At 37.5% G+C, this 22,151-nt stretch overlaps 1 protein-coding gene across 2 annotated transcripts in view; it reads right to left on the reverse strand.

Annotated features, from left to right (window-relative positions):
- Window positions 1-18,163, reverse strand: part of PHF6 (PHD finger protein 6) — a 56,034-nt gene extending 37,871 nt beyond the window's left edge. For both annotated transcript variants that reach the window (XM_020874065.2, XM_020874064.2), the window contains exons 1-4: window positions 17,990-18,163; window positions 13,900-14,083; window positions 13,555-13,656; window positions 196-329 (exon numbers count right to left, since the gene is read on the reverse strand). In XM_020874065.2, the coding sequence (XP_020729724.1) occupies window positions 196-329; window positions 13,555-13,656; window positions 13,900-14,037 (374 nt within the window). In that variant the 5' untranslated portion in view covers window positions 14,038-14,083; window positions 17,990-18,163. The remainder of the gene's footprint in view (window positions 1-195; window positions 330-13,554; window positions 13,657-13,899; window positions 14,084-17,989) is intronic.
- Window positions 18,164-22,151: the final 3,988 nt, after the last annotated feature.

The following is a 22,151-nucleotide window of genomic DNA, read 5'->3' on the forward strand; positions in this document are numbered from 1 at the left end:
ATACTTCACCCCATTCACTAGATTCCAAAAAGCTTATCATTCAACTTTCTATGCTATTTCTCAAAGCAGTCAATTCCCTACCAAAAAACACCCTTTACAACGGATGATGAGATGCTTGGAATCAGGCAAAAGTTTTTTACAAAGATCTAAAGCAAGTATGACTTTTAAAAGAGCTAAGAGAAGTTAAATAATTACATGTATATTCCTTGTGAAGGTTTCTCTCGTATTTGAGCTTTATCATGCAACGCACAGTGGTAGTGGTATGTCCTGTGACAAGTTTTCACATCGCATCCAATCGTCGCTCCAGGACAATGGCACAAAGAACACATCTACAGAAACAATGAAATATCACTGTCAGTGCGTGGTTTTGCTACCAGCTATGATATCAAGTTAGGGGCAGAGCAAATTTCTGTCAAGGAAAAGAAACTGGTTACTGAAAAGTTCTCACTGTACAGCAAAAACCACTACAATATTGTAAAGCAATTAGCCTCCAACTAATACAAATAAATGAAAAAAAAAATAAAATTACAGTTAAAAAAAAGAAAAGTTCTGTAACTAATATTGTTATTTTTCTTATTTTTCTCACCTAGAAATAATTCAAACAACATTCCACTGGGAGTATTTTGTCCCAGGTTAAACAATGACAAAATTAATGGAATATTATTGATGTCTATTGTTTTCCTGTGGTCAAGAGAAGATCTGAAATGCTGCAGGAATGTAAACTGTAGACCTTTTCACAATCCAGATCTTCCTGGAAATGAGTAACTGGGGAAAATGGCTCATACCAGAAAAAAACTGTCCTTCACATTTCCACTTATCAGTGAGAATTTTTAGAAAAGAAATCTCACATACTATTTGGGAACCTTGTAAAATCAATTTCAAGTGAGGGAGGGAAAGAAGATAAAAGAATTAGGTAGATTTTTAAATCCCTCGAGCCCTAAAAATATTCTATGATGTCAAACTGATTGTGAAAACATGCTCATCTATTTTAATTTAATCTGTTACTTACCTCTCACATTATGAATTCAAGCAAATAGATAAAACAGATGCTTTCGAAATATTTTAATATAATTTACCTCTGACTTTACTGGATAATTCATACTGTTTAACTAGCTCAAATCTAAATTTAGAAAAAAATTCTTTAAGAAAAGTACATAACGATGACTGTTAGTGGTTTTGATTAACGTATCACAGTATACTGTACTACAGTAGTGGTTTAGTCGCTAAGTTGTATCCAACTCTTGCGACCCCATGGACTGTAGCCTGCCAGGCTCCTCTGTCCACGGAATTCTCCAGGCAAGAATACTGGAGTGGGTTGCCATTTCCTTCTCCAGGGGATCTTCCCTACCCAGGAATCAAACCCGGGTCTCCTGCAGTGCAGGCAGATTCTTTATCGACTGAGCTACGAGGGAAGCCCATACTGAGTGGACTTTTAATGAGGCTCTCTCCTAAGCTATAAATGCCATGCCAAAATAAATTCACAGTAAGGTAAATCTTAAAAACTGTTCACGTGTTTCTTGGTAGGGATGCCTCATTGGGAACTGTTCTCATTCCTCTTTACTTGGCCCCTAAGTAATTTTGGTGTACCAAGAGGCTAATGTAAATTCTAATAAAATACCTTCTATTTCTCTAAGCAAGTCAAACACTCAACCTTTCATTCAAGCTATCATTTAAAAAAGACTCCCATATAAGTCAGAAACAGAAACATTCTCAACACAGGTACTTCCCAGAAAACATGAGGGCCAGTGCCCATTATTAATGCTAAAGAAATACACCACTTCCTTAAATAAATACAGAAACTTCAAAGCAATACTGTAAAAAGAAATACTGTGCCAAATTATCAAGCAGGGAAAGTTGTTAAATCCTTTTGGGTGGCTTATAAATTGTTAAGGACATGGAACATTTGTACTCAGCTTGCTTATGAGGTTCTATTATTTTAGTAAATTATACTTCTAATTAAAAAAATAGACTTATTATAGAAATTGCAGAAAACACAAAAGAGCACAAAGAAAATTAAAAAATCATTCATACCAACCAAGTATAGACACCATTACAGTGTTGCAATGCTTATGTGAAAGTATTTTTCTCTGTAATTCTATACATATTATTTTGTCACCTGCTTTTTAACTTAATAAATTGAACATTACCACTACTTCATTAAGAACTGCACTGCAAGTAGCTCATTTTGAAATTACACTGAAAATGGGTTTGCACAGGTACATTTTGAAAATACTGAATGCAATGAGCAAGCGAAAATAAAAGGAGAGGTACTGTTAAAAATCCTGTACCAGCTCAGCACTGACACACATATAGTGAGATGCGCACTTGCAGATACTGCTGGAAATTGGTATACTCTCTGGACAGCAACTTGCCTTATTTATCACAGAGCTTATTAAAAGTTTATATACTCTCTGATCCAATAATTTTCCTTCTATTAAGCTAGTCTACAAATCAGACTTAATTTATATGCAATCACATTCACTGAAGAATTATTTAGAATAACTCCAAATGTAAAACCACCTGTGGAAAACAGCCATTGAAAAATGTTTAAATAAGTTATAGTACAACCATATGTAGGAATGTTCTTTACTCTTTTCAAAAACATTTTAATGGCATGGGGAAAGGGTTATGCATAATATTAAGTGAAAAAACAGGACACAAAGTTAGGTATGCAAATTATGACCCCAATTATGTTTATAACCTTATTCTTTGAAAATAGATGAAAGAAAACATAGTGAAATGCTGAGTGGCTATCTCTAATTGGTTTTCTGTCTCATAATTTCCTACATTTTCTGATTTTTCTACAATGGGGAAATTACTTTTATATATGAAAAATTCTTTTAAAACCATGGGGAATACTCCAGCAAATGATTTCAATCCCCATCTCTCAGTTTATTGAGAATGAGAAGGAAACCAAATACCAAAATATATCAAAATGTGTTTTGGTTGGTTATAAATTCAAACCTGCCTAGAGTATAACCAGTTAACTACAGCAACTCAGGACAAATAAATTTTTTGAGTGAGAAAAAGCTTATTCTCATTTTTATTTTGTCAGTTTCTCTCAAGGAAGAAAGGAAAGAGGAAGATACACCAATAAAAATGTTTTGAGAGAGGAAGATTCTTCTCAAGGTTAGGAGTAGGAATTTTTAATTAGAATTTATAGGAAAAAGAAAAAATTTACAAGATTTTATGCAGCATTCATATACCAGCAGGTATTTCTGCTTGTAAATACATTCTGGGAAGGTACAAAGAAAACACCAAAATATCCATAATAAAACTAAGTATGAAATGTAAATCTGCTTATGCACCTGTGAATACAGAATGGGAACACTACTATTAGGTTCAAGATATCATTGCTATATTGCAACCCCTGAAATAATACTTGAACTCCTATGGGACTTAAGATAGAGCATTCATTTTGGCTCTTACCATTTTACTTCTTTGTATGACTAATTATCTTTGTAAATGTACAGATTTTATCCACCCATTGCTTCTAGACCAAGTCTTTTAAAAGATAAACACTGTGACTACCAAGTAGTACTCAATAAACATTTTGATTTTAAGCTTACTATGTTACTGAAAATTTTAATATCATATACCATATTTTTTCTCATTCATGTTTTTAACACCTGCAGACTTGACATAATTATCTCCAAGTATGTCTAAAAAATATTTTAAAAGTCTGATTTGAAAAGGTAAAATTGAGAACAATTCAGTTGAAGGGGCAGAGAATGAGCAGAGAGAATGAGGAAGAGATAAAAAGACAATTAAAGATATAAAAATCCCAATTAAAGTTTGGAAACTAGATAGGTGGCTAGTATACTTTTCTTTTAAAACATATTATGGAAAATAAAATAAAGAGGACTTCTACCGGAAAAAAAAAGTTGAGTAATAGGAAAATAACCCCTGCCCTGACACAGCAAGGCACTAGCTGGTTGGACCAGAGTGATGTTATCCTGTGTTCCTCTTTACACAAAACATTGATCTGCCCTTCAATCAGTTATAGGCTCTATTGGGCCCTCATCAGAAGAGTGTTAACCTGCCATTTAACATCATGCTTGCACTGCAGTCAGAGTGCTCTCAAATGTGGAGAAATAAAAGTTAACCTGATGGGAACACATTTTTCAAGGACAATGGTGGACTTCTTCCTCCTTGAAGAAAGGTCTTTTCCCACATATCAAATACACATGTCAAACATTCTGTTGAAGGCCAACTTCCTGTCTTCAGGATAGGTATAATGTCAATTCTCAGCTTATCCTGCCTATACCCTGATTTCAAGTTCTTTAAATAGAGGTGAAAATTTCTTTGTTGTTAATGATTTTTCTTTTACTTTTATCCCTCTATTCAGTGTGTTATCTAGTAGACCTAATAAATTCAACAATTTGTCTTCCAAAATAGGGAGCTTAGAAAACAAGACTCAACAGATGTTTGCATAACACAGTATCTTTCTTAAAATTTTTAATAAAAAGTACATATATTCAGGATATACAGCATGTTTTAATGTACATATAGTGAAATAATTACCACAGTTGAGCTAATTAACATACCCATCTCTCCAATATAGATGCCATTTTTTGCTGCATTGGTATAAGCCCCAGAAGTCTACTGTCAGCAAGTTTCCAGGATACCACAGAGTATCATTAACTATGGTCATCATGTTGTACAGCAGATCTCTAGACTTATTCATCCTAGATAAGTGCAATTTTGTACCGTTTGACAAACATCTCCCATTTCCCCAACTCCTCCTGTCCCTGGTAACCAGGGTTCTACTCTCTGGGAAGCTATACTATATTAACATTAAGTTGAGCCATACAAGCAGTCTCAAGGAGCTAATACACAAACAAAAGAGGAACGAAGTCATGCATGAGAAGAAATGAACAGAACTGAAAGGACTATGACTTAGCTAAAGTCCTGCAGGAGTCTAGGTTGGAACTTATCTGCTCCTCAGTCAACTGATCGAGGCCAGGACTGAAATTCACTCTACAGAAGGAAGAAGTCTTAATTAATAAAAGGAAAAATACTGCTTTGTTAGTAGCTATGGGGGAAACTCAGGGAAAAACTCAATTAAGACCACAGGCAGAGACAAGGGAAAACAAGTGAGATGCCAACTTCTAGGACACGTAGGAAGAAAAGGCTCTTGGAGAAAAGTTCTAAGACTTAGTTTGCCTAGCTCAATTGCTGTATATCTACTATGTATGTCAGTAACTAACCATAAGTGTATAGGTATAAATTCTCACAGCCAAGTAGTTACTACTCTCAAGACACTTGTTCCAAGAAAACTGCTATGAATGTACAGAGAATGCAAGAGATTTCAAAAAAACAAAAAATCTGTAAGGAAAAAAATTACCAAAAGCACTTGGAGTTGGGACTAGGGTACCTAGGATATTTTCACAGGAGATGAGACAAAAATTAAGTGAGAGCAGTTTACCTTACACTGGTGTTTGTCACTTTGTATTTTTTTAAATAACAGAAAACACTACCTCTAGTTATTAATAATAAAATAATTAGGTCTAAATGGAAAGCTAGAAAGCAAAACTGAACTCTTAAAGTTGTCTAAGTCATTTAAAAAATGACTTGATAGATTAGGACCTGAAATTCTCCAAGTGCTTCTAAAAAACAAGGCCACTGAAAAGTACTTTACTAGAGTGACAGACTAAATCTAAGCAGTTACTGAATAAATAATTTCAGAAGTCTTTTAGAAATCAGAGAGCAAGGAACTAATAAGTAAGCCTATCAGGCTCTTACTTAAGCTAGTCTCCTGACCTTGCTCTCAATAACACATACTCCAACTCCATCCAACTTTATGAATCATCATTATGAGGAATATAAATTCTCTTATTGGAGCTTTTGAAATTTGTTTTATTTATCTGAAAGATTCAGATTCAGACTTTTTCGGAGCTCAGATCTTTATGTTTAAGCTCTTCTAAGATATAGGTCTTACTGGCTGAGGGTACTCTAAAGTGCCATACTGCTTGCTATACTTAATCTGTGAATACCAAAAATCCATGCTCAAATAAGTACCAAGACATCCCCCCCAAATCAGACATAGATTATTTTATATTATTGGTTGCGTTATCTTCCATTACCACAAGTAATTACATAATGACATAAATTTACAGTATTCTCAATTGCAATGAAGTATTAAATGAAGGCAAAGAAGAAAAAAACTCGAATTTTTTAAAAATTAGTTTATTCAGTAATAGCCAAAGACCTGATTTTCTCCATCATTAGACTTGAAGTTTCTCTTTGGCCTCACATTTATTCTCTTTAATCACCTCCAAAGTAAAACAAAGTTCATTTTTTAAATAAATTACAGGTAAAATATCTGTGCACATTTAATCTGCATGCCATAATCTGAGTTTTGAAAATAATTCACATTTATACGAATACCTTCATGTTGCATGTTCACTTAGTTACAGAGATGACAATGAAGCCAGGGAAATCTTCTGGAAAAAATTTACCTGTTTTCCCCCCAAAATACTCTAAGGCAGGGATCCTGCCAAGCCCAATTTGGCCCATCACCTGTCTTCACAAAGAAGTTTTACTGGAACACAGTCACACTCACTTCTTTGGGTACTGTCTATACTGCAACTGAAACAATATGGCTAGCAAAACCTTAAATATTAATTATCTAATCCTTTATACAAAGTGCAGCAACCCCTGTCCTAAGGAAATGATCCATAACTGAGTGCTGATCAAAAATCATTTGGGAACCTTTTTCAACCTACCCACCCTCCTTTCTGATTGCTGGTTAAGTATCCCTGATCTAAGGATTTAGTAGCACCATTAAGTCACTGGGCATTTTCTGCTTCTTTGTATTTAGTAAGCAGTGGTAACATTCTATACACTTTGGGTGCTTCATTTTACCCTTACTGAATGCCAAATAAGCCACATACTCTAAACAGCACTGGAGGTGATATATGTATAATTATGGCTGATTTGCACTGTTGTATGGCAGAAACCAACACAACATTGTAAAGCAATTATCTTCCAATTAAAAAATAAATTTAAAAAAATAGCACTGGCATTTACTACTCTATACTTGTCAAAAGTACTTCCTCCTTGAAACTCTTCCCTCTTTCAGTTCTACAGTATCATTTTCCCAATGGAACATACTTCAAATGTCACTCTCTCTGAAGTCTTCTGATTTCTCAGGTAGAATTAATTATGGTCCTCTCTCCCAGATCTCCTGTGGTATTCTTTACATTCTAAGGCTAAAGTACATATGTTCATGATGGCATACAAAGTGTCTAACACTGTGCTTGGTACAAAGCAGGTGCTCAATCAAGTATCTGATAAATGGACAGACAGATGATTTCTAGAGGCCTTGATGAATATAATGCCTAAGGAAAACAACAAAAATTTAACACCCCACTGGGAGAGTGACGGTTGAAGAAACATGGAAACGCCCTTGTCTGAGGCATACACAGCTCTTCACCATCCAGAACAAATAAGCAACCTGATCTTTCCCTCTAGATTTCTCCCATTCCTCTTCAAACAGCTAGAATTGCAAACAACACTAAAACTGATTAGCCAAAACAGAAGAATTGTATGCCTATACTCTTATCTCCATGGTCAATTTACACCTAGCCTATTATTAAAGCTTCACACTATTGTCCTATTGAAGCCCTTCCCTCCTTCAAATTCAGCCAACAATTAAGGAGTGCCCACTTACTAGAGTACAATTGAGCACAAATGAGATGTCAAGCACCGTGCTAAGTGTTTTCCAGGCATTCCCCAGCCCCCACCCCCTCTTAATCCTATGCTAGGCAAAAAGAATGCAGTCTCTGCTCTCCCAGAGCTCACAACACAGTGAAGAAAGGCTTGCCCACGTGTAACAAATACAATGCAGGGTGTTAAACCCTATGTCAGAGATGAAGGTTGAGTTGGACTCAAAAACCAAAGTTCTGAGAGGCAGCTAGGAGATGAATAACATCAGTACATGGACAGCAGTGGGGGACAAGTGGAGGATATTCAGGAAACAGCTAGAATGAGATAGGGGACGAGATAAACAATGGAAATGGTGGGTTAAGTTATGACTTCTGAAGGGTAGATACTCTATAGGCAGAAAGGAATCAGTAAAGGTTTAGAGTCAGGGAGTGAGTGATATTAGGTTATAAAGGTAGAGATCAAGTAATTACCAGCAGTATGCTGGAAGGATGGAAAGAGGAAGACTGGATATAGGGTCACAATAAGAAAGAAGGCTGAGACATCCCAGAAATAGAATCGATGTGAGTGATATGGAAGAAGGAAGGTAAAGGATTCAGAAAGAGAATCGGGTTTTAGGGCAGGGAGATGATGAACAGTGGAACAGACATGTTGAGTTTAAGATGCCTGCAGGACATCTAGGTATAGCAGACAAGTATGCTGCCACTATTGTATTTCATTTTCCACAATGTATATCACTTGTCTCCTGAAAAATCCCGCTTTGCCCTTCCCTTCCCTCTGAGTTGAAATTCCTGTCTAATGTTTAAAGACACTGCAATCATCCCACCTTTCTCAATTCTAATCCATTACTGCCAGTCTCAATGGCCCATTATCGAATAGTTAACCTATTTCATGGACTCATACTTTTTTTCCCTTTTAAATCTTACCATCTCTGGGACGTAGTCTTAGCTGCCTAAATTGGCATGACTCCTCCCACACAAAATAAAAAGGTGTATCTATAAATTGTCATACTGCAGATTCACATATGCAGATCATATCTAGATTATGATCTCTCAAAACCAGATATCCTGTTTCTCTGGGGTGCCAAGCACTCAACTGGTAGTGAGTAAATAACAAAGTCAATATGTAGAATTGTTGAATTGGTCTTTTTATTTTCAGGGGCTGCTAAAAATATCTTGTAGGTAACAGAGACTCAGAATATTCTTAGATAGTATGTAGGTAGGATTTTTGTTCTAAAAACTAACAATGCTATTAACAAACTATATTAATAGCAGCCTGATAATGTCCTAAATTCAGTATTATTTCCACTTTTATTAGAAAACTATTAAGCTTTAATTTTAAAATGTGATTTTGGGTTAGGGAGCTTAAAAAACAGTCTAGTATAGCCTAGTGATTAAGAATTCTGGCTTTGGAGTTAACTGGCCCTGGATTCAAATTCTAGCCCTGCCACTTACCAGCTATATGATCATAGTCAGGTTACTTCTCTGAGCCTCAGGTTCCTAATCTGTAAAGTGAGAATAAATACCTTCCTATCTCACAATATGACTGTGAGGATTAAAAAGGATCATGTATTTAAAGTACTTAGCCAAGTCCCTAGCACATCTAAATGTTCAATAAATGTTAGCTATTTCTGCTACTGAACAAGAAAACAGGAAAAATGTTCAGAGGATTTCTCAAGACGTGAGAAAACTTTAGTTTAAAAAGGGGAAAGTTTAGGAATGATCTGAGGATAGTCATCAAGTATATGAAGGACTTTTCATTCTTAACACACGAAAAAAATACTTCCCTTAATGGAAAGAGACAGACCTAGAATAAATGACTCTAAATTAAGATATTTGATTTATATAGAAGGACAAATTTCTCAATTGTGAAGAGTGTTATATAATACTGGTCTTGTTTCAGCTTGCTTGGGTAGAAATCACAATTTCTTAATATATTTAAACATAAAATAGACAAAAAATATCTGTCACATGGCTTGTAGGTAATCTTGCCTAAGGGGAAGGAAAGCGAACTAAATGGCTTCTTAACCCCTTTCGGTCTTAAGAGTCCTTGATTCCACGGCTGATTCATGTCAATGTATGGCAAAAACCACTACAATATTGTAAAGTAATTAGCCTCCAACTAATAAAAATAATTGGGTCCTTGATATATTTGACACAGGTACCAATTAAAACAGTTAATTATTCGATGTAGATATCTTTTTTGGGGGGGGGTGGATTTTAGTTCCCTAACCAGGGCTCAAACCTGGGCCCAGCACTGAAAGGGAGTTCTGATCACTGGGCTGCCAGGGAATTCCCCCATAGATACTCTTAAGATCTCACCACCTAGCTCCATTCATCAAGAGTATGTTCTTCAATATTCCTCCCAAGTGTCTCCTTAAACAAAACGAAAACAGCAACAATAACTCATAATTTTACTTGGAAATTTGCATTTCTTGGCTAGATAGCTAAAGAATAAGAATAAATGGTACAGATGTTGTATCTCCACATATGGATTCAACAGGAACTAGAAACCATTCTGGAAAAAAGTCTGTCTTAAATGCAAAAAGACTTTCAAATTATAAAAACCTTATATGCTGGCAAATGTCTTGATGTAAAAGAGATAAACATGTTCATGCAGAATGGCTGTTCTCTCCAATTCTTGTGGCTGACATGATAATCTTGGGAAATGGACTATGGCAGCAGGAACACAGAAACTAGTCACCTGTACCTGCTTCTTTTTTGTGGCTTCCCATCCTCTCAAGACTCGGACGCACCTGACCACCTATATATTTACACCTTACATCCCAGCCTCTTCTCTTTATGGTTTGCTTTGGGGCAAGCACGAGATACAGACTGGAACCTGCCTTAAAAGCACCTATGGACCAGCACTCTTGCTTTTCATTATTTTCAGTGTGTATTGACCCACTTCTCACCTAGAAATCTAGATGAACAAGAGCCAGGGCAAACAGACTCACAAGATAAAATGCCTTAAAAAGTGAATTGTGAAAAAAAAAAAGTGAATTGTGCTTAGTTGCTCAGTTGTGTCCAACTCTTTGTGATCCCATGGACTGTAGTCCACCAGACTCCTCTGTCCATGGGATTCTCCAGCAAGAATACTGGAGTGGGTTGCCATGCCTTCGTCCAGGGGATTCTGCCACATGGCAGGTGGATTCTTCACCATCTGAGCCACCAGGGAAGTCCAAAAAGTCAATTAGGGAAGCTGATTATCTAGTTTTTATATAGTTTACCTACTTACATGAAACTCTTCACTTTTTGTCTTTCTTTCTGATTTATGCCCTTTTAATTGCTTAGATAAATCTACACAGGGAAAAGTAAAGAAGAAAACCAAAATCTGGAATTTTGGTTTCTTGATAATATTTCATGTAAAAATGATAGTGGAAGGGCCAAAACTAAGGGCTAAAAGGAGACTTAAAAATTATTTCAAAATTTAACATATAAATGCTACTCTAGTCCTAGGCCCTATGTAAATTATTTAAATTCTGACATTTTAAGAGAAGGAAAGGGAGCAAAATTATATACCTGGCTCAAAAGTTCTCTCCTTCTGCCACTATTACTCAAGGCTGGATGCCCACAGCCTCAAAATTTTGGCTACAAAACACCTTTTCTAAGGAACTTCCCCGGGCAGTCCAGTGGCTAAGACTCCGCTATATCACTGCCAAGGGAGCCGGTTCAATCCCTGGTTGGGGAGTGTCAAAAAAGAAAAGAAAAAACCTTCCCTAAGGTAACTCTTTACATCTTTTATAGCACATTTGAGTTATGCAACATCACTGGATAGCAAGCAGTGATACAGCATTATCCATTTATACTGCTGGTAAAAATACAAATAAGATAATGACTTGTCTAAAGTTACATAATGTATCAGTGGCTGCTATTAACAAAACAGGACTCATGAATTCTCAACCCAGTAGGCTTTTCATTAGTCTATAACAACATTAGCAGGATCTTATTATTACTTATGAACAATAACTACAACAGGGCTGCATTTTTCAAGTCTTAACTATGTGTCATACACCATTCGAAGTCCTGTATAGTTTCTTTTTAATTCTCACAATATCCCTGGGAGGCAGAGCTATCGTTATCTCCTTTAGGCAGGTGAAGAAAACACAGCAGAGAGAAGTAAATAACTTGTGCAGGGTCACGCAACTAGTCAGTAAGAGAGCTGGGATTCAAATCCCAGTCTGTTACTATAGCTTGTGGTCTTAACCTCTAGTACTGTTCTACTCCCTAGATCAAGGAATAAGCTTAGTTATTTATAACTCACTAGGGCAAAAAAATTAACTCCCTACATCTTGCCATTAAAAATTATTCAAGACAATTTATAACAGTGAAATCTGTACAAAGTTCTGATGCTTTCTGCACAAAGGGGAAATTTTACCTAATTTGAATAAATTAAATCTCCATTGAATTTAGCAATACTGATAGATGTATGTTACTGCTGCTTATAAAAATAGGAATCGCATTTGTTAGTAACACAGTAACATCAGGGACTAAAACTGCTCCTGTTCTGACTAGAGCAGCCCTGTAGAATAACAACAATGCTAACAAGTCAGGGTGTAGACACATTTTCCATGAATATTCATCATGCCAAGGAAAAACAATGGGTGATAAGGGTTACAATACAACTAGTTTCAAGTAAATAGTATTCTTTCTTCATATGCAAACTGATTTTTAAGGACTCGGAAATAAAAACATCCTGCTCCGGTTCTCAAAACTCAGCAAGCACAGTAACATGAAGAAATCTCAAACCACCAAATGAAAAAAAGATTACATTTTTTTAAATTGAGCATTCTATTGTTATCTGTAGTTTTGGGGATGGGAAAGATAAACACTGTCATGGTTAAGGTCTCACTGCAACAACAAAAATGTCTGACCTCTGAATTCCCATTTCTGCCTATAGTGACTCTAGAGTTTAAGACTATCCTAAAAACAAATCTCAAATATTCTCTTTGAACTTCTTCATACTGCTTTTATTTTTAAACTATAGAAAACTGACTACTTTTCAAAATAGATTATTCCCGATATCAAAATGACAGCCCTCCTTCCCATCAGATTCTTTATGAAATGAGATTACTCATTGTCTAAGGACATAGATATATGTTTTGCCAAACCCATCTTTAAAATAATGAAACACTTGATAGTGAAGCTACTGAAGGTACATTTACCGATTCTATAAAGAGCTCAGAAGAGAAAAATAACCAAATAAGAAACTGTTGCAAAAAAGAAAGAAATTGTTGCAATGTAAACTACAATGTATCAAATACCACCTGAGACAATATTACTTTTCCACCAGAACAATACAGTATCTTGCCAAACTGGTTACTTGGTAGTGAAGACAACTGCGGGTGAAGTTTCTGAAAACTGGTGAAGTTTCAGAAAAACTGGAAAATTCACCAAAAGTTATCCAAAGTCATAAATACTGTGTTGTATAACTGAATCACAGTAAAATATGCTGTTCAGACACCGCTAACATTTTCTTGTTGAAAGGGTTCTGTCATCTTCATTTGTAATGATCACAACTACTTTATCATGTAAAGTAAAAACATTTCAGAATTTTAATTATGAAAATAAACTTGAATTCTGACTTTAACATGAAACATTCAAATTAAGCAAACTGCTTGTTTCTAAGTCAACACAGCCCCCAAGAAGATTTTGATACTTTTTGGAAAAAAAAAATATACATATACATATTGATTTACTCCTTTTTTGTTCATTGGCAGACAAGTTAAAACTAGCCTTGCAATTTGCTGATTTGGGGGAAAAATAAGACTGCAATTTTTAAAAAATTACACTCAGTTAATAAAGCAATATACTTTAAAATAAGCAATTTCCTTCTTAATGAGCTTAAAATAAGTTTTATTCTCAAGAGGCAGATATAGCAACTTACCAGCTTTGTGCCTCTTTTAATTTCCTTTTGGACATCTTCAATAGAAAATCCACCAAGACTTTCATTATCAGAGTGTGACGACACCAATGCAGACGAAAAGAGCTATAAATTACATTTAAAAGAAATTAAGGTTCATATAAAAAGAAATTACAGTGAAACATAATTTACAGTGAATAAGATGCTAAATTTAAAAGGAAATATTAAAGTAAAAATGACACAACATTAGTGAGGAACCATTTCTTAGATGTTTAACTGGTTTTGTTGTTGTTTTGTTTGGTATTCAGGAATATTCATTGTTAAGATTCTCCTGGTTTCAGGTCTCTCGGTTGCTGCGAGCATACTTACCATGCACTTATGATGTGCTGCCACCTTCTGGTTTTCAGATATTAGTAACTGTCCACATTCCTTGTCTCTATTTGACTTACAAAAGCCACATTTGCGCTGTCTTGTAGGCCCTTTTTTCTGTTCAACAGAGCTTGACATGATTTTTAAGTTGCCTTTAGAATGCCACTTTATGCCTCAAGAAAAGCTACAGAGGATAAGAAGGGCAACAAAATGGTTAACTTATTTTAAAAATCAATTTACACATTCATGTAAATTGTTTAATATTTAACCTAGGTTTTAATATATATAACTAAAAATAACTACTTAGTATAGACAAATTAACATTGAAACCTCTGTAATTTTAAAAAGTGTACTATCTATGCATAAAGATAAATTAATGAAGCAACTGGGAAAAATCAAACTGCTCTCAAATTAAGGGACATGTGAAATAATTAGAACTACTTCTGCATGGATAAAGAAAACATGAACAAGGTGTGAAATTAAAATAGTCATCTGCTGACATAATTAATGAAAAACATTTTTCATGTATACCGGGGTGCCCCTTCAAAGAGACAAAGAATTACATATCTAAGAGCAGAGCAAAATCCACTGAGAACTACACAATATCCAGAGCGAACAGAACTCTTTAATTGCACAATTCTGTAAAGCTCACATATTCGTAATACAACAAATGAGAAATGAATTTTACAGAACCATGACTTTGGAACACTTATTTTTAAAATTTGAGTTCTTTTCAAGTTTTAAAAAATCATTTACACATCTTTATTCGTTTTTGCTCTTGTATTCCTTTTGCAAGTAAAGGAAAACTTAAGTTTTACAGCAGTCTATTAAAAAACACAGACTTTAAGAACCAATCATTTATAAAAACAACTATGTTATCTGACTCTGAGACTGACTCCAAAAGTCTGCTTATTAAAGTTCCAAACTGACAGTGGTGTTCTATATGCAGTAACTTTCATACTTAAATTAGTAATACTGTATATAAAGGCTGGGAAATTTTTCTGAATGAGACTTCAGTTTAGTCAAAATTATAATTATAGGTAGTATAGTCAAACAAAAAAAGGGAAGAAAAGTTCTAACATGGAAGGTTTCAGATTTAGATCATCAGTCTCAACATGGATTCTTCAGAAGAACAAAAACAAATGTAAAATCAGTTATTTGAATTGTGCCGTTTTCCCAAATCAACAGGACTAAGCAGTTCAGGACCCAGGTTACCGTAACACACATTACAACCAATGAAATCTCCAATTTTTATCCTAAAACTTCCTAAATTCTTTCCATTATTTCATATATTTGAACCTTTTCATAAAATGCTGAAAAGATGGACTCAGTAACACTGCACGGTGGTTTTCTGAGGAGCACTTGTTCACCCACAGAACAGCAGCAGCTGGATGCCAGCAAGGTGGTAGCTGCGAACCATTCAGTGCTCCACAATACAAAAACACAAATACTTAAAACTGAACATAAAGTCACAAAGAAACAGGTCTTCTCATCCATTTATATCTAGGTTTTCCTGTGTAAGGAAACTTCACAGGCCCTGACAGTCTCTGCATTGATGGGTTTAACAAACTCTTAATGCTATCAACAATTTTAAATACCTCCCTCTTTCAAATGGCATCGGATACTTTACAACAGTACTGTATTCACAGCACTGGCTATAAACTGTGAAACTGATTGAAAACAGGCAGCAAATACTTTTAGGATTAAAGAAAAAAAAAAGAACATAACAGAAACAAAAGAAACAAAAGGGGAAGTGTGTTTGCATTTGCTCAGGCAAATATGTGTTCAGTTGCTTTATCAAGAATATAGCTGCCAACATCTTTAGAATTAAATATGCAAAACACCAAAATTCATAAATAGCACCAGAATTTGCTACTTGAGTTCTAAAGTAGCTTTCTTTACTACTGTGCAATGAACAGTAAACACTCTGAAAGCACTGTAATGTATTCAGCATTTTTTCCGGTCATCCTTGGCCAGTTGAAAGGATGGCACCACTACGAATCCAATCTATAGAGACATCTTAATGTGTAATTTCTGTACAACCCCAGCATAAGCTATAAAATCAGCTTAAGATAAATTCCTAGATTAGAATATTACTCTTTATTCTTAAAATTAATTCTGAAAATGGTGTCCCCAAAATTCTACCCATATTGAATTCCACCTCTTTCCGTTTATAAACAGATAAATATCTCATCCTAATTTTGAGAACCTACTTTACTAGATATCAAAAACCCCAAAATCTAAAAGAGAAAAAAAGGTACACTTTATTTTGCATTAAAAAATATTCTAGTGTATCTTTTCTATAATCAGTTTAGATAGAATTTGTTAACTGAACAGAAACGCACACAAAAGTGCACCAAACCAATTAAAAACTTTCCCCAACGTGCAATGACTAAATGGATTTTTCCACTAAAATTCAAATAATGCATCTGTGCATATCTTGCTAATTTTTTTTACAACCTCCTTGTAAAACATGAAGTGGAGAACATCATGGAAACAATGACTCCTAGCAAAAAATGTCTTTATCATAAAAATATAGATTTCTATCTAATGCTGTCACATTTGTGGTTTCTACTTAAGGAGAAAAAGGGCATTCCAAGGACCAATATTAAATTCATAATGATCCATACAATACATTGCATTTTAATTCTAGTCTAAAAGGCTTTTCCGGGCATGCAGAGATCAAACTTTGATGCTTTCGCCCAACAATGAAACCTTTTCCTTAAAAGAAATACAGCATTATGAATAATGCTACAAAGCAGAAATAAATAGGCAAAGATACCAGCCTGAGAAACATTGTCTGAAAAATAGAAAAGCCTGATTAGTTAGGCTGAAGCAATCAGTGCATTTCTAATTTTCCAAGATGCTGTAAAGCACCAAGGTGGCAAACCTGAAACATCAAGGAGAGCCTTCAAGAACCAACTCGAGAGCTCATTCAATGTCTGGTATCTGAAAGACCATTTTCATAGAAAAACAAAACAAAAACTGCAGTTCCGGAAGATCAAACAATTCCACACGCAAGCAAGTTGAAATATACAGATCAAAATATATATAAACATGATCCAAGAAGCAGTATTTCTATCAGTTACACTGGAGAGAAATTAACGAGTAAGAGACGAACCGGAAGGGCACCTGAATTTGGTTGCACGATATTATTACATGCTTCGCACTGTTTTTGCGGTTATTCAAAAGGAAACTGAAGGAATTTTCCAGTTGTTTCAAACCCAAGGGTAGAGAAAGAATTTGAACTGTATGAAGAAGACCTGATATTACGTAGGAAGCCGATGAAAAGAAAAGGCATTTCAAAAATAAAGGATTTTTCAACTTCCACGCAGAATATCGAAACGAAGAAATTTCAAAAGAATGCCGAGCTGCTCGTCCATATAATAAAGGATGGTACAGAGAACGTACTGGATCCTCTCCGTTATTTATTCCTCAATACACACTAGACTCCAAGATCTCCCTCTAATCAAGCGCTAGATAAACTCGCAAAACTATCTTCCACTAAAACACTTTAGCGGGTTCCTTTCGGTCGTGAAGTCAGGGTCCCCTAATTGTCCTTTTCCAATCCTCCTGGATCCAGGAAAAGACCACCCTACCACTTTCTTGAACCCTCCTCCCCCCAGGAGTTCGCCCTCTAACAGTCTTCGTTTCGTATCTCAGTTTCACCCCCAATTCCCCCCACCCCGGAGTTTTTCCTCATTCCGAAAGGCTAACCTTCTTGTCATCCTAACAATTTTTCCTCTGACTCTTCCCAGACTGGGAGTCCCCCTCCTCCCCAAATATGTCCTAAGCGATGGAAAAGACTAAAAATTCCCTGTATTTTGTCCTCCTTAAATGTTGCGCCCCCTCCCCCGAAGTCTCGGCTTAAGCCTAACGTCTCCCTCCGCTCCTCCGAAGCACTTTTCTCAGCAGCCTCTTCGCCAAGCGCCTTCAATGAGTGGCGCTTCTGGGGTCCCTGACAATAAAGCGAGACCACCAAGAGTCCCCCTTAACAACGGGCAGGGGCGGCGGCCTGGCCACCGCCATCCTCCTTGTCTTTCCCCGCTGGGCAGAGAATGGGGGGCCCCAGGGTACCGTGGGGACTCACCGGCGGGGCCCAGAGGCGAAGGGAAGGGGAGAAGCGCCAATAAGGGGAAAGAGAAAGAAGTCGATCTCGGTTCTCCGGCAGCGCCTGAGAGCGGGGCTCTGTCGCCGGAGGTTGTTTCCTTTCATTCGAGGAGAGACGGGCTCGCGGAGCGCCCTTACGTCGCCCCCCTCGCACGCAACGACACACTCGGCGTTAATACGTCTCGAGCGCGCCGCGGGCCCTGATTGGCCGCAGAGGGGACAGCTGAAGCCGCCCAGCCAGGACGCATGTGTAGAAGCCACCCCCAGGATGGATCCGGGCAGCAGGCCCCACCTCCTGCTCGCGCGCGTACCTTCTATTCTCCGGTCCACCGCTCAGCCAAGTGTTTGGGGGCAGGATCCTAGGAGATGGAGAAAGAGATTCAAAGATATCGCTGTGGGTTGGGCGGAGAAGGGACTGGGCTGGGACTAGAAACCGTTGGCCAGGGGCCCTGGGTAACCAGTTTTCAACAGTGATTTAAGTGGGTAGGCCTTATCCCTTGCACTTGTTCACTGAGGCCTTTTCACATCCATTATTTCATTGTACTCTCGTGGCATATCTTTTAGGTCCTCCATTCTCTCGTTTTACTGCCAGGAAAAACTGCGAAGCTGGTAGTGGAGTCAGATCTGCCTGGATTTCAGTCTGTGGGCGAATCATGTTTCACCTCTGTGCCTTAAATCTGTGTGTATCTTTAAAATGGGGATAAAAATAGTAGCTCACGGGTTTATTGTGAGGTAGAAATGAAATAATGCCAGTAAACCCTGTATTAGCATCCCTGACGTATACCAGGCCCTGTATAAGTTCTGAGATTTTCACACACAGAAAAGATAAGTGATTTTCTTCATAATTTGCCCAGGTGAACCCGACACCTAAACTGAGCACTTTCCTCTTTAATGTATGACGCCAGACTGCGTGGGTTTGAATCTCAGCTCCCCCCACTTCTGGTTCAATGACCTTGAGCACGTTGAATTACCTGTGTCCCTCAGTTTCAAGACATCGAAAATGGAGATCACAGTGGTATCCATCTTATAGGGTTGTTAAGAGAAATGGATTGATATAGGTAAATCACATAGAATAATGCTTGCGCACATAGTATGACATAGGGTCAGCTTTTGTTATTTTTCTCCTGGGCTCACAGACTGCTAACTAGTGGTTTAAAGGAACAACAACAACAACAACAAGCCCTAATAAACCGATGAAAAATTAAAGATGTCCTTCAAGTAGCTATTTTTCCCGTCTTAAAAAAAAAGAGAGGGGAGCAGTGGATTTCCATTGTTTTGATCCTCTACCGTTTCAATGCTGTTTCACCTTTTTTTTTTAACCCGACCTCAATGGCAGCGTTAAATTGTAATCCTCAAGAAAACAGTAACCGCGTTTGATGTAATATTGTATCCCGTTTGAAAGTGTTAGTTGCACAGTCCTGTCCGACTCTTTGGGATCACATGGACTTACGCCTGTCAGGCTCCTCTGTCCGTGGGATTTTACAAGCAAGAATACGGGAGTGAGTTGCCATTTTCTTCTCCAGGGGATCTTCCTGACCCAGGAATGGAACCCGTTTTTCCTGCGTTGCAGACGGATTCTTCACCCGCTGAACATGTACCCAATAAGGGTAGACAAAGGAGGACCCTTTGTCCTTTCATCCAGGCCCTGTACCTTTGAAAGGGGGAGACTAGAGATTTACATAAGATCCAAAACGTGTATTCCAAATATTTACAGTGTGTTTGAAAACAGGTCCCACCCCCCTTCCCCAACCCCTAGCATCATTTTCCACCAACTTCACACACTTACTGATGTGAGGATGAGACTGATGATTGTGTAAGTGACAAAATGTAGTGCCTGTGCAGTATGTCATCATTTTAGATTTCCTCACAAATCCCCGTAGTTTGCTCTCTTTTTTTCATTCTCTCATCCATGCATTCCTTCTAACACAATTTGCTTGAGTAAACATCTGCACAGCTACTAAGTTCCAAACACAAGAAGAGGGAACATTGTTAGTGCAGTGGAATATGTAAGCCCTGACCTTGAACTCATGGTCTAAAAAGGGAGACAGACAAGCAAACAAAAACATTATGATGTGAAATATGCTATGTTAGGTGTGTGCCTCCTATAGACATCCTCTGTTATGTACAAAGTATTATGCTAATGTACAACGCAGCTGTGAATAAGACACAGTGTTTGCCCTCAACTCTTAACAGTGTAACAAGGTTAAGATGAACAGCTGCGATAGGAGATAGACTATAGCAAGTGCCTTTACATTGGAAAGAAAGTGCAGGGAGAGTTGAGAAGAAGAGATCAGTGACCCCAGTTAGTTTCAGGTCCCAGGTCTGGTAACTAGTTCCAGTTAGCCTGACTGATAGATGCACCCTGTTATTTCAAGGGCTACAGAAAGGAGTAAGATGGTGATAACTTGCTCTTGACAATGCCTGAGGATGGAACATTGGATCTCTTAATCTCTTACTGATTCACCAGTACACCCCCACCCAATACTCTTTTCCTTTCACTTTTTCTTCAGGCTCTGGGTCTGGTTTTTTGTACCTGATTCTCAGCAAATTCTTTAACTTCCTGACTTATTTAGTGTAGGGCCATCTGAGCTATGCTACTTTATCTTGTACACCCATCCTCTCTGGCTTCCTTCAAGATGCAGAGAGAGAATCGTCCTTCCTGCTTTTTAAAATTAAAGCTGTAGTTTTAATCACATTGTTTCTGTACTCTGGAGGAACTGATTCCCTACTTATTTTCTGCTTCAGCAGCATCAATTGCCCTGCTCTCATTTACCTTCACTGTCAGACTCTACCTTCACTGGTAGACTGTGTTATTTCCCTCAAATTGCTCTCCCATCACTCATTCAGCAGGCATTTGCAGATATTTTCTGTATGCCAGGTATTATGCCAGACATTGCATGTTTGAAAAGGAATAAGACACAGCTCCTGCCTTCAAGGAATTCTCAGTCTAATGAGGACAGAATTTTTCTGTCTGTAGGTGAAATGCTACAATAGAATTACATACCTCCAAGATTTATGGACTCTGTCCAGTGGAGCAGGAAATACATCCCTGCAGAGGAAATGTTTTGAGTTGAGTCTTAAAAGACAGGTCCTGGTCTAGAAAAATCTGGATCCCATCTTCATGACTCTTCTATCTTCATTCTTTACATCTTTGTTACATCTGACTCTTTAGGCCATTTACTTGTTCTGAAACTTTCACCTTCCTTGTCTTGTAACATGGACTTTGACTCTGGCTTTCTGGCTGTTATTTCAGTCTCTTTTATAGGTTTCCATTCTTCTCTTTTTAAATGCAGGCTTCTCCCTAGACAGAATCCTATACCCTCCCCTGGTCTACTGTTCTATAAGCCCATGTGCATGCTAAGTCGCTTCAGTCGTGTCCAACTCTTTGCAACCCTGTGGACTGTAGCCCGCCAGGCTTCTCTGTCCATGGGATTCTCCAGGCAGGAATACTGGAGTGGGTTGCCATTTCCTTCTCCAGGGGCTCTTCCCAACCCAGGGATTGAACCTGCATCTCTTATGTCTCCTGCACTGGCAGGCAGGTTCTTTACCACTAGCGCCACCTGGGTTGAACCCAGGTCTCCCGCATTGCAGGCAGATTCTTTACCAGCTGAGCCACAAGGGAAGCCCAAGAATACTGGAGTGGATAGCCTATCCCTTCTCCAGTGGATCTTCCTGACCCAGGAATTGAACTCGGGTCTCATGCATTGCAGGCAGATTCTTTACCATCTGAGCTATCAGAGAAACCCTCTATCAGCCCAGCCAGTCTTAAACTTTGGAGGTGAGAATTACCTGAAGAATTTGTTAAAAATGCAGAGTTTTTGGCACCCCTCCTCTGAAGATTCTGAAGGTTTGGGTCCAGGAATCTGTGTTCTTAAACTGGCCAGATAATCTGATGTGAATATGCTGGGGATCACACATTAAGAAACTTGCCTGCATTCTTTTTTTGTAGAACAGATACAACCTCTTGACTTTCACTACTCTGTAAATAACCATTTAGCAACTGCGCTTGCTCTGCTTAGATCAGCCCTGTCCTTGAGCTTAAATCACTAAGTCCAGTACAGGCAAATTCATCCTCTCCAGCAACTACAAAGTACTTTTTCTTCCATCTTCAGTGTTTTTGTGTAAGGTACCACTAGCATTTC

This window comes from Odocoileus virginianus, unplaced genomic scaffold (assembly GCF_023699985.2).
Source record: "Odocoileus virginianus isolate 20LAN1187 ecotype Illinois unplaced genomic scaffold, Ovbor_1.2 Unplaced_Contig_21, whole genome shotgun sequence".
NCBI lineage: Eukaryota > Metazoa > Chordata > Mammalia > Artiodactyla > Cervidae > Odocoileus > Odocoileus virginianus.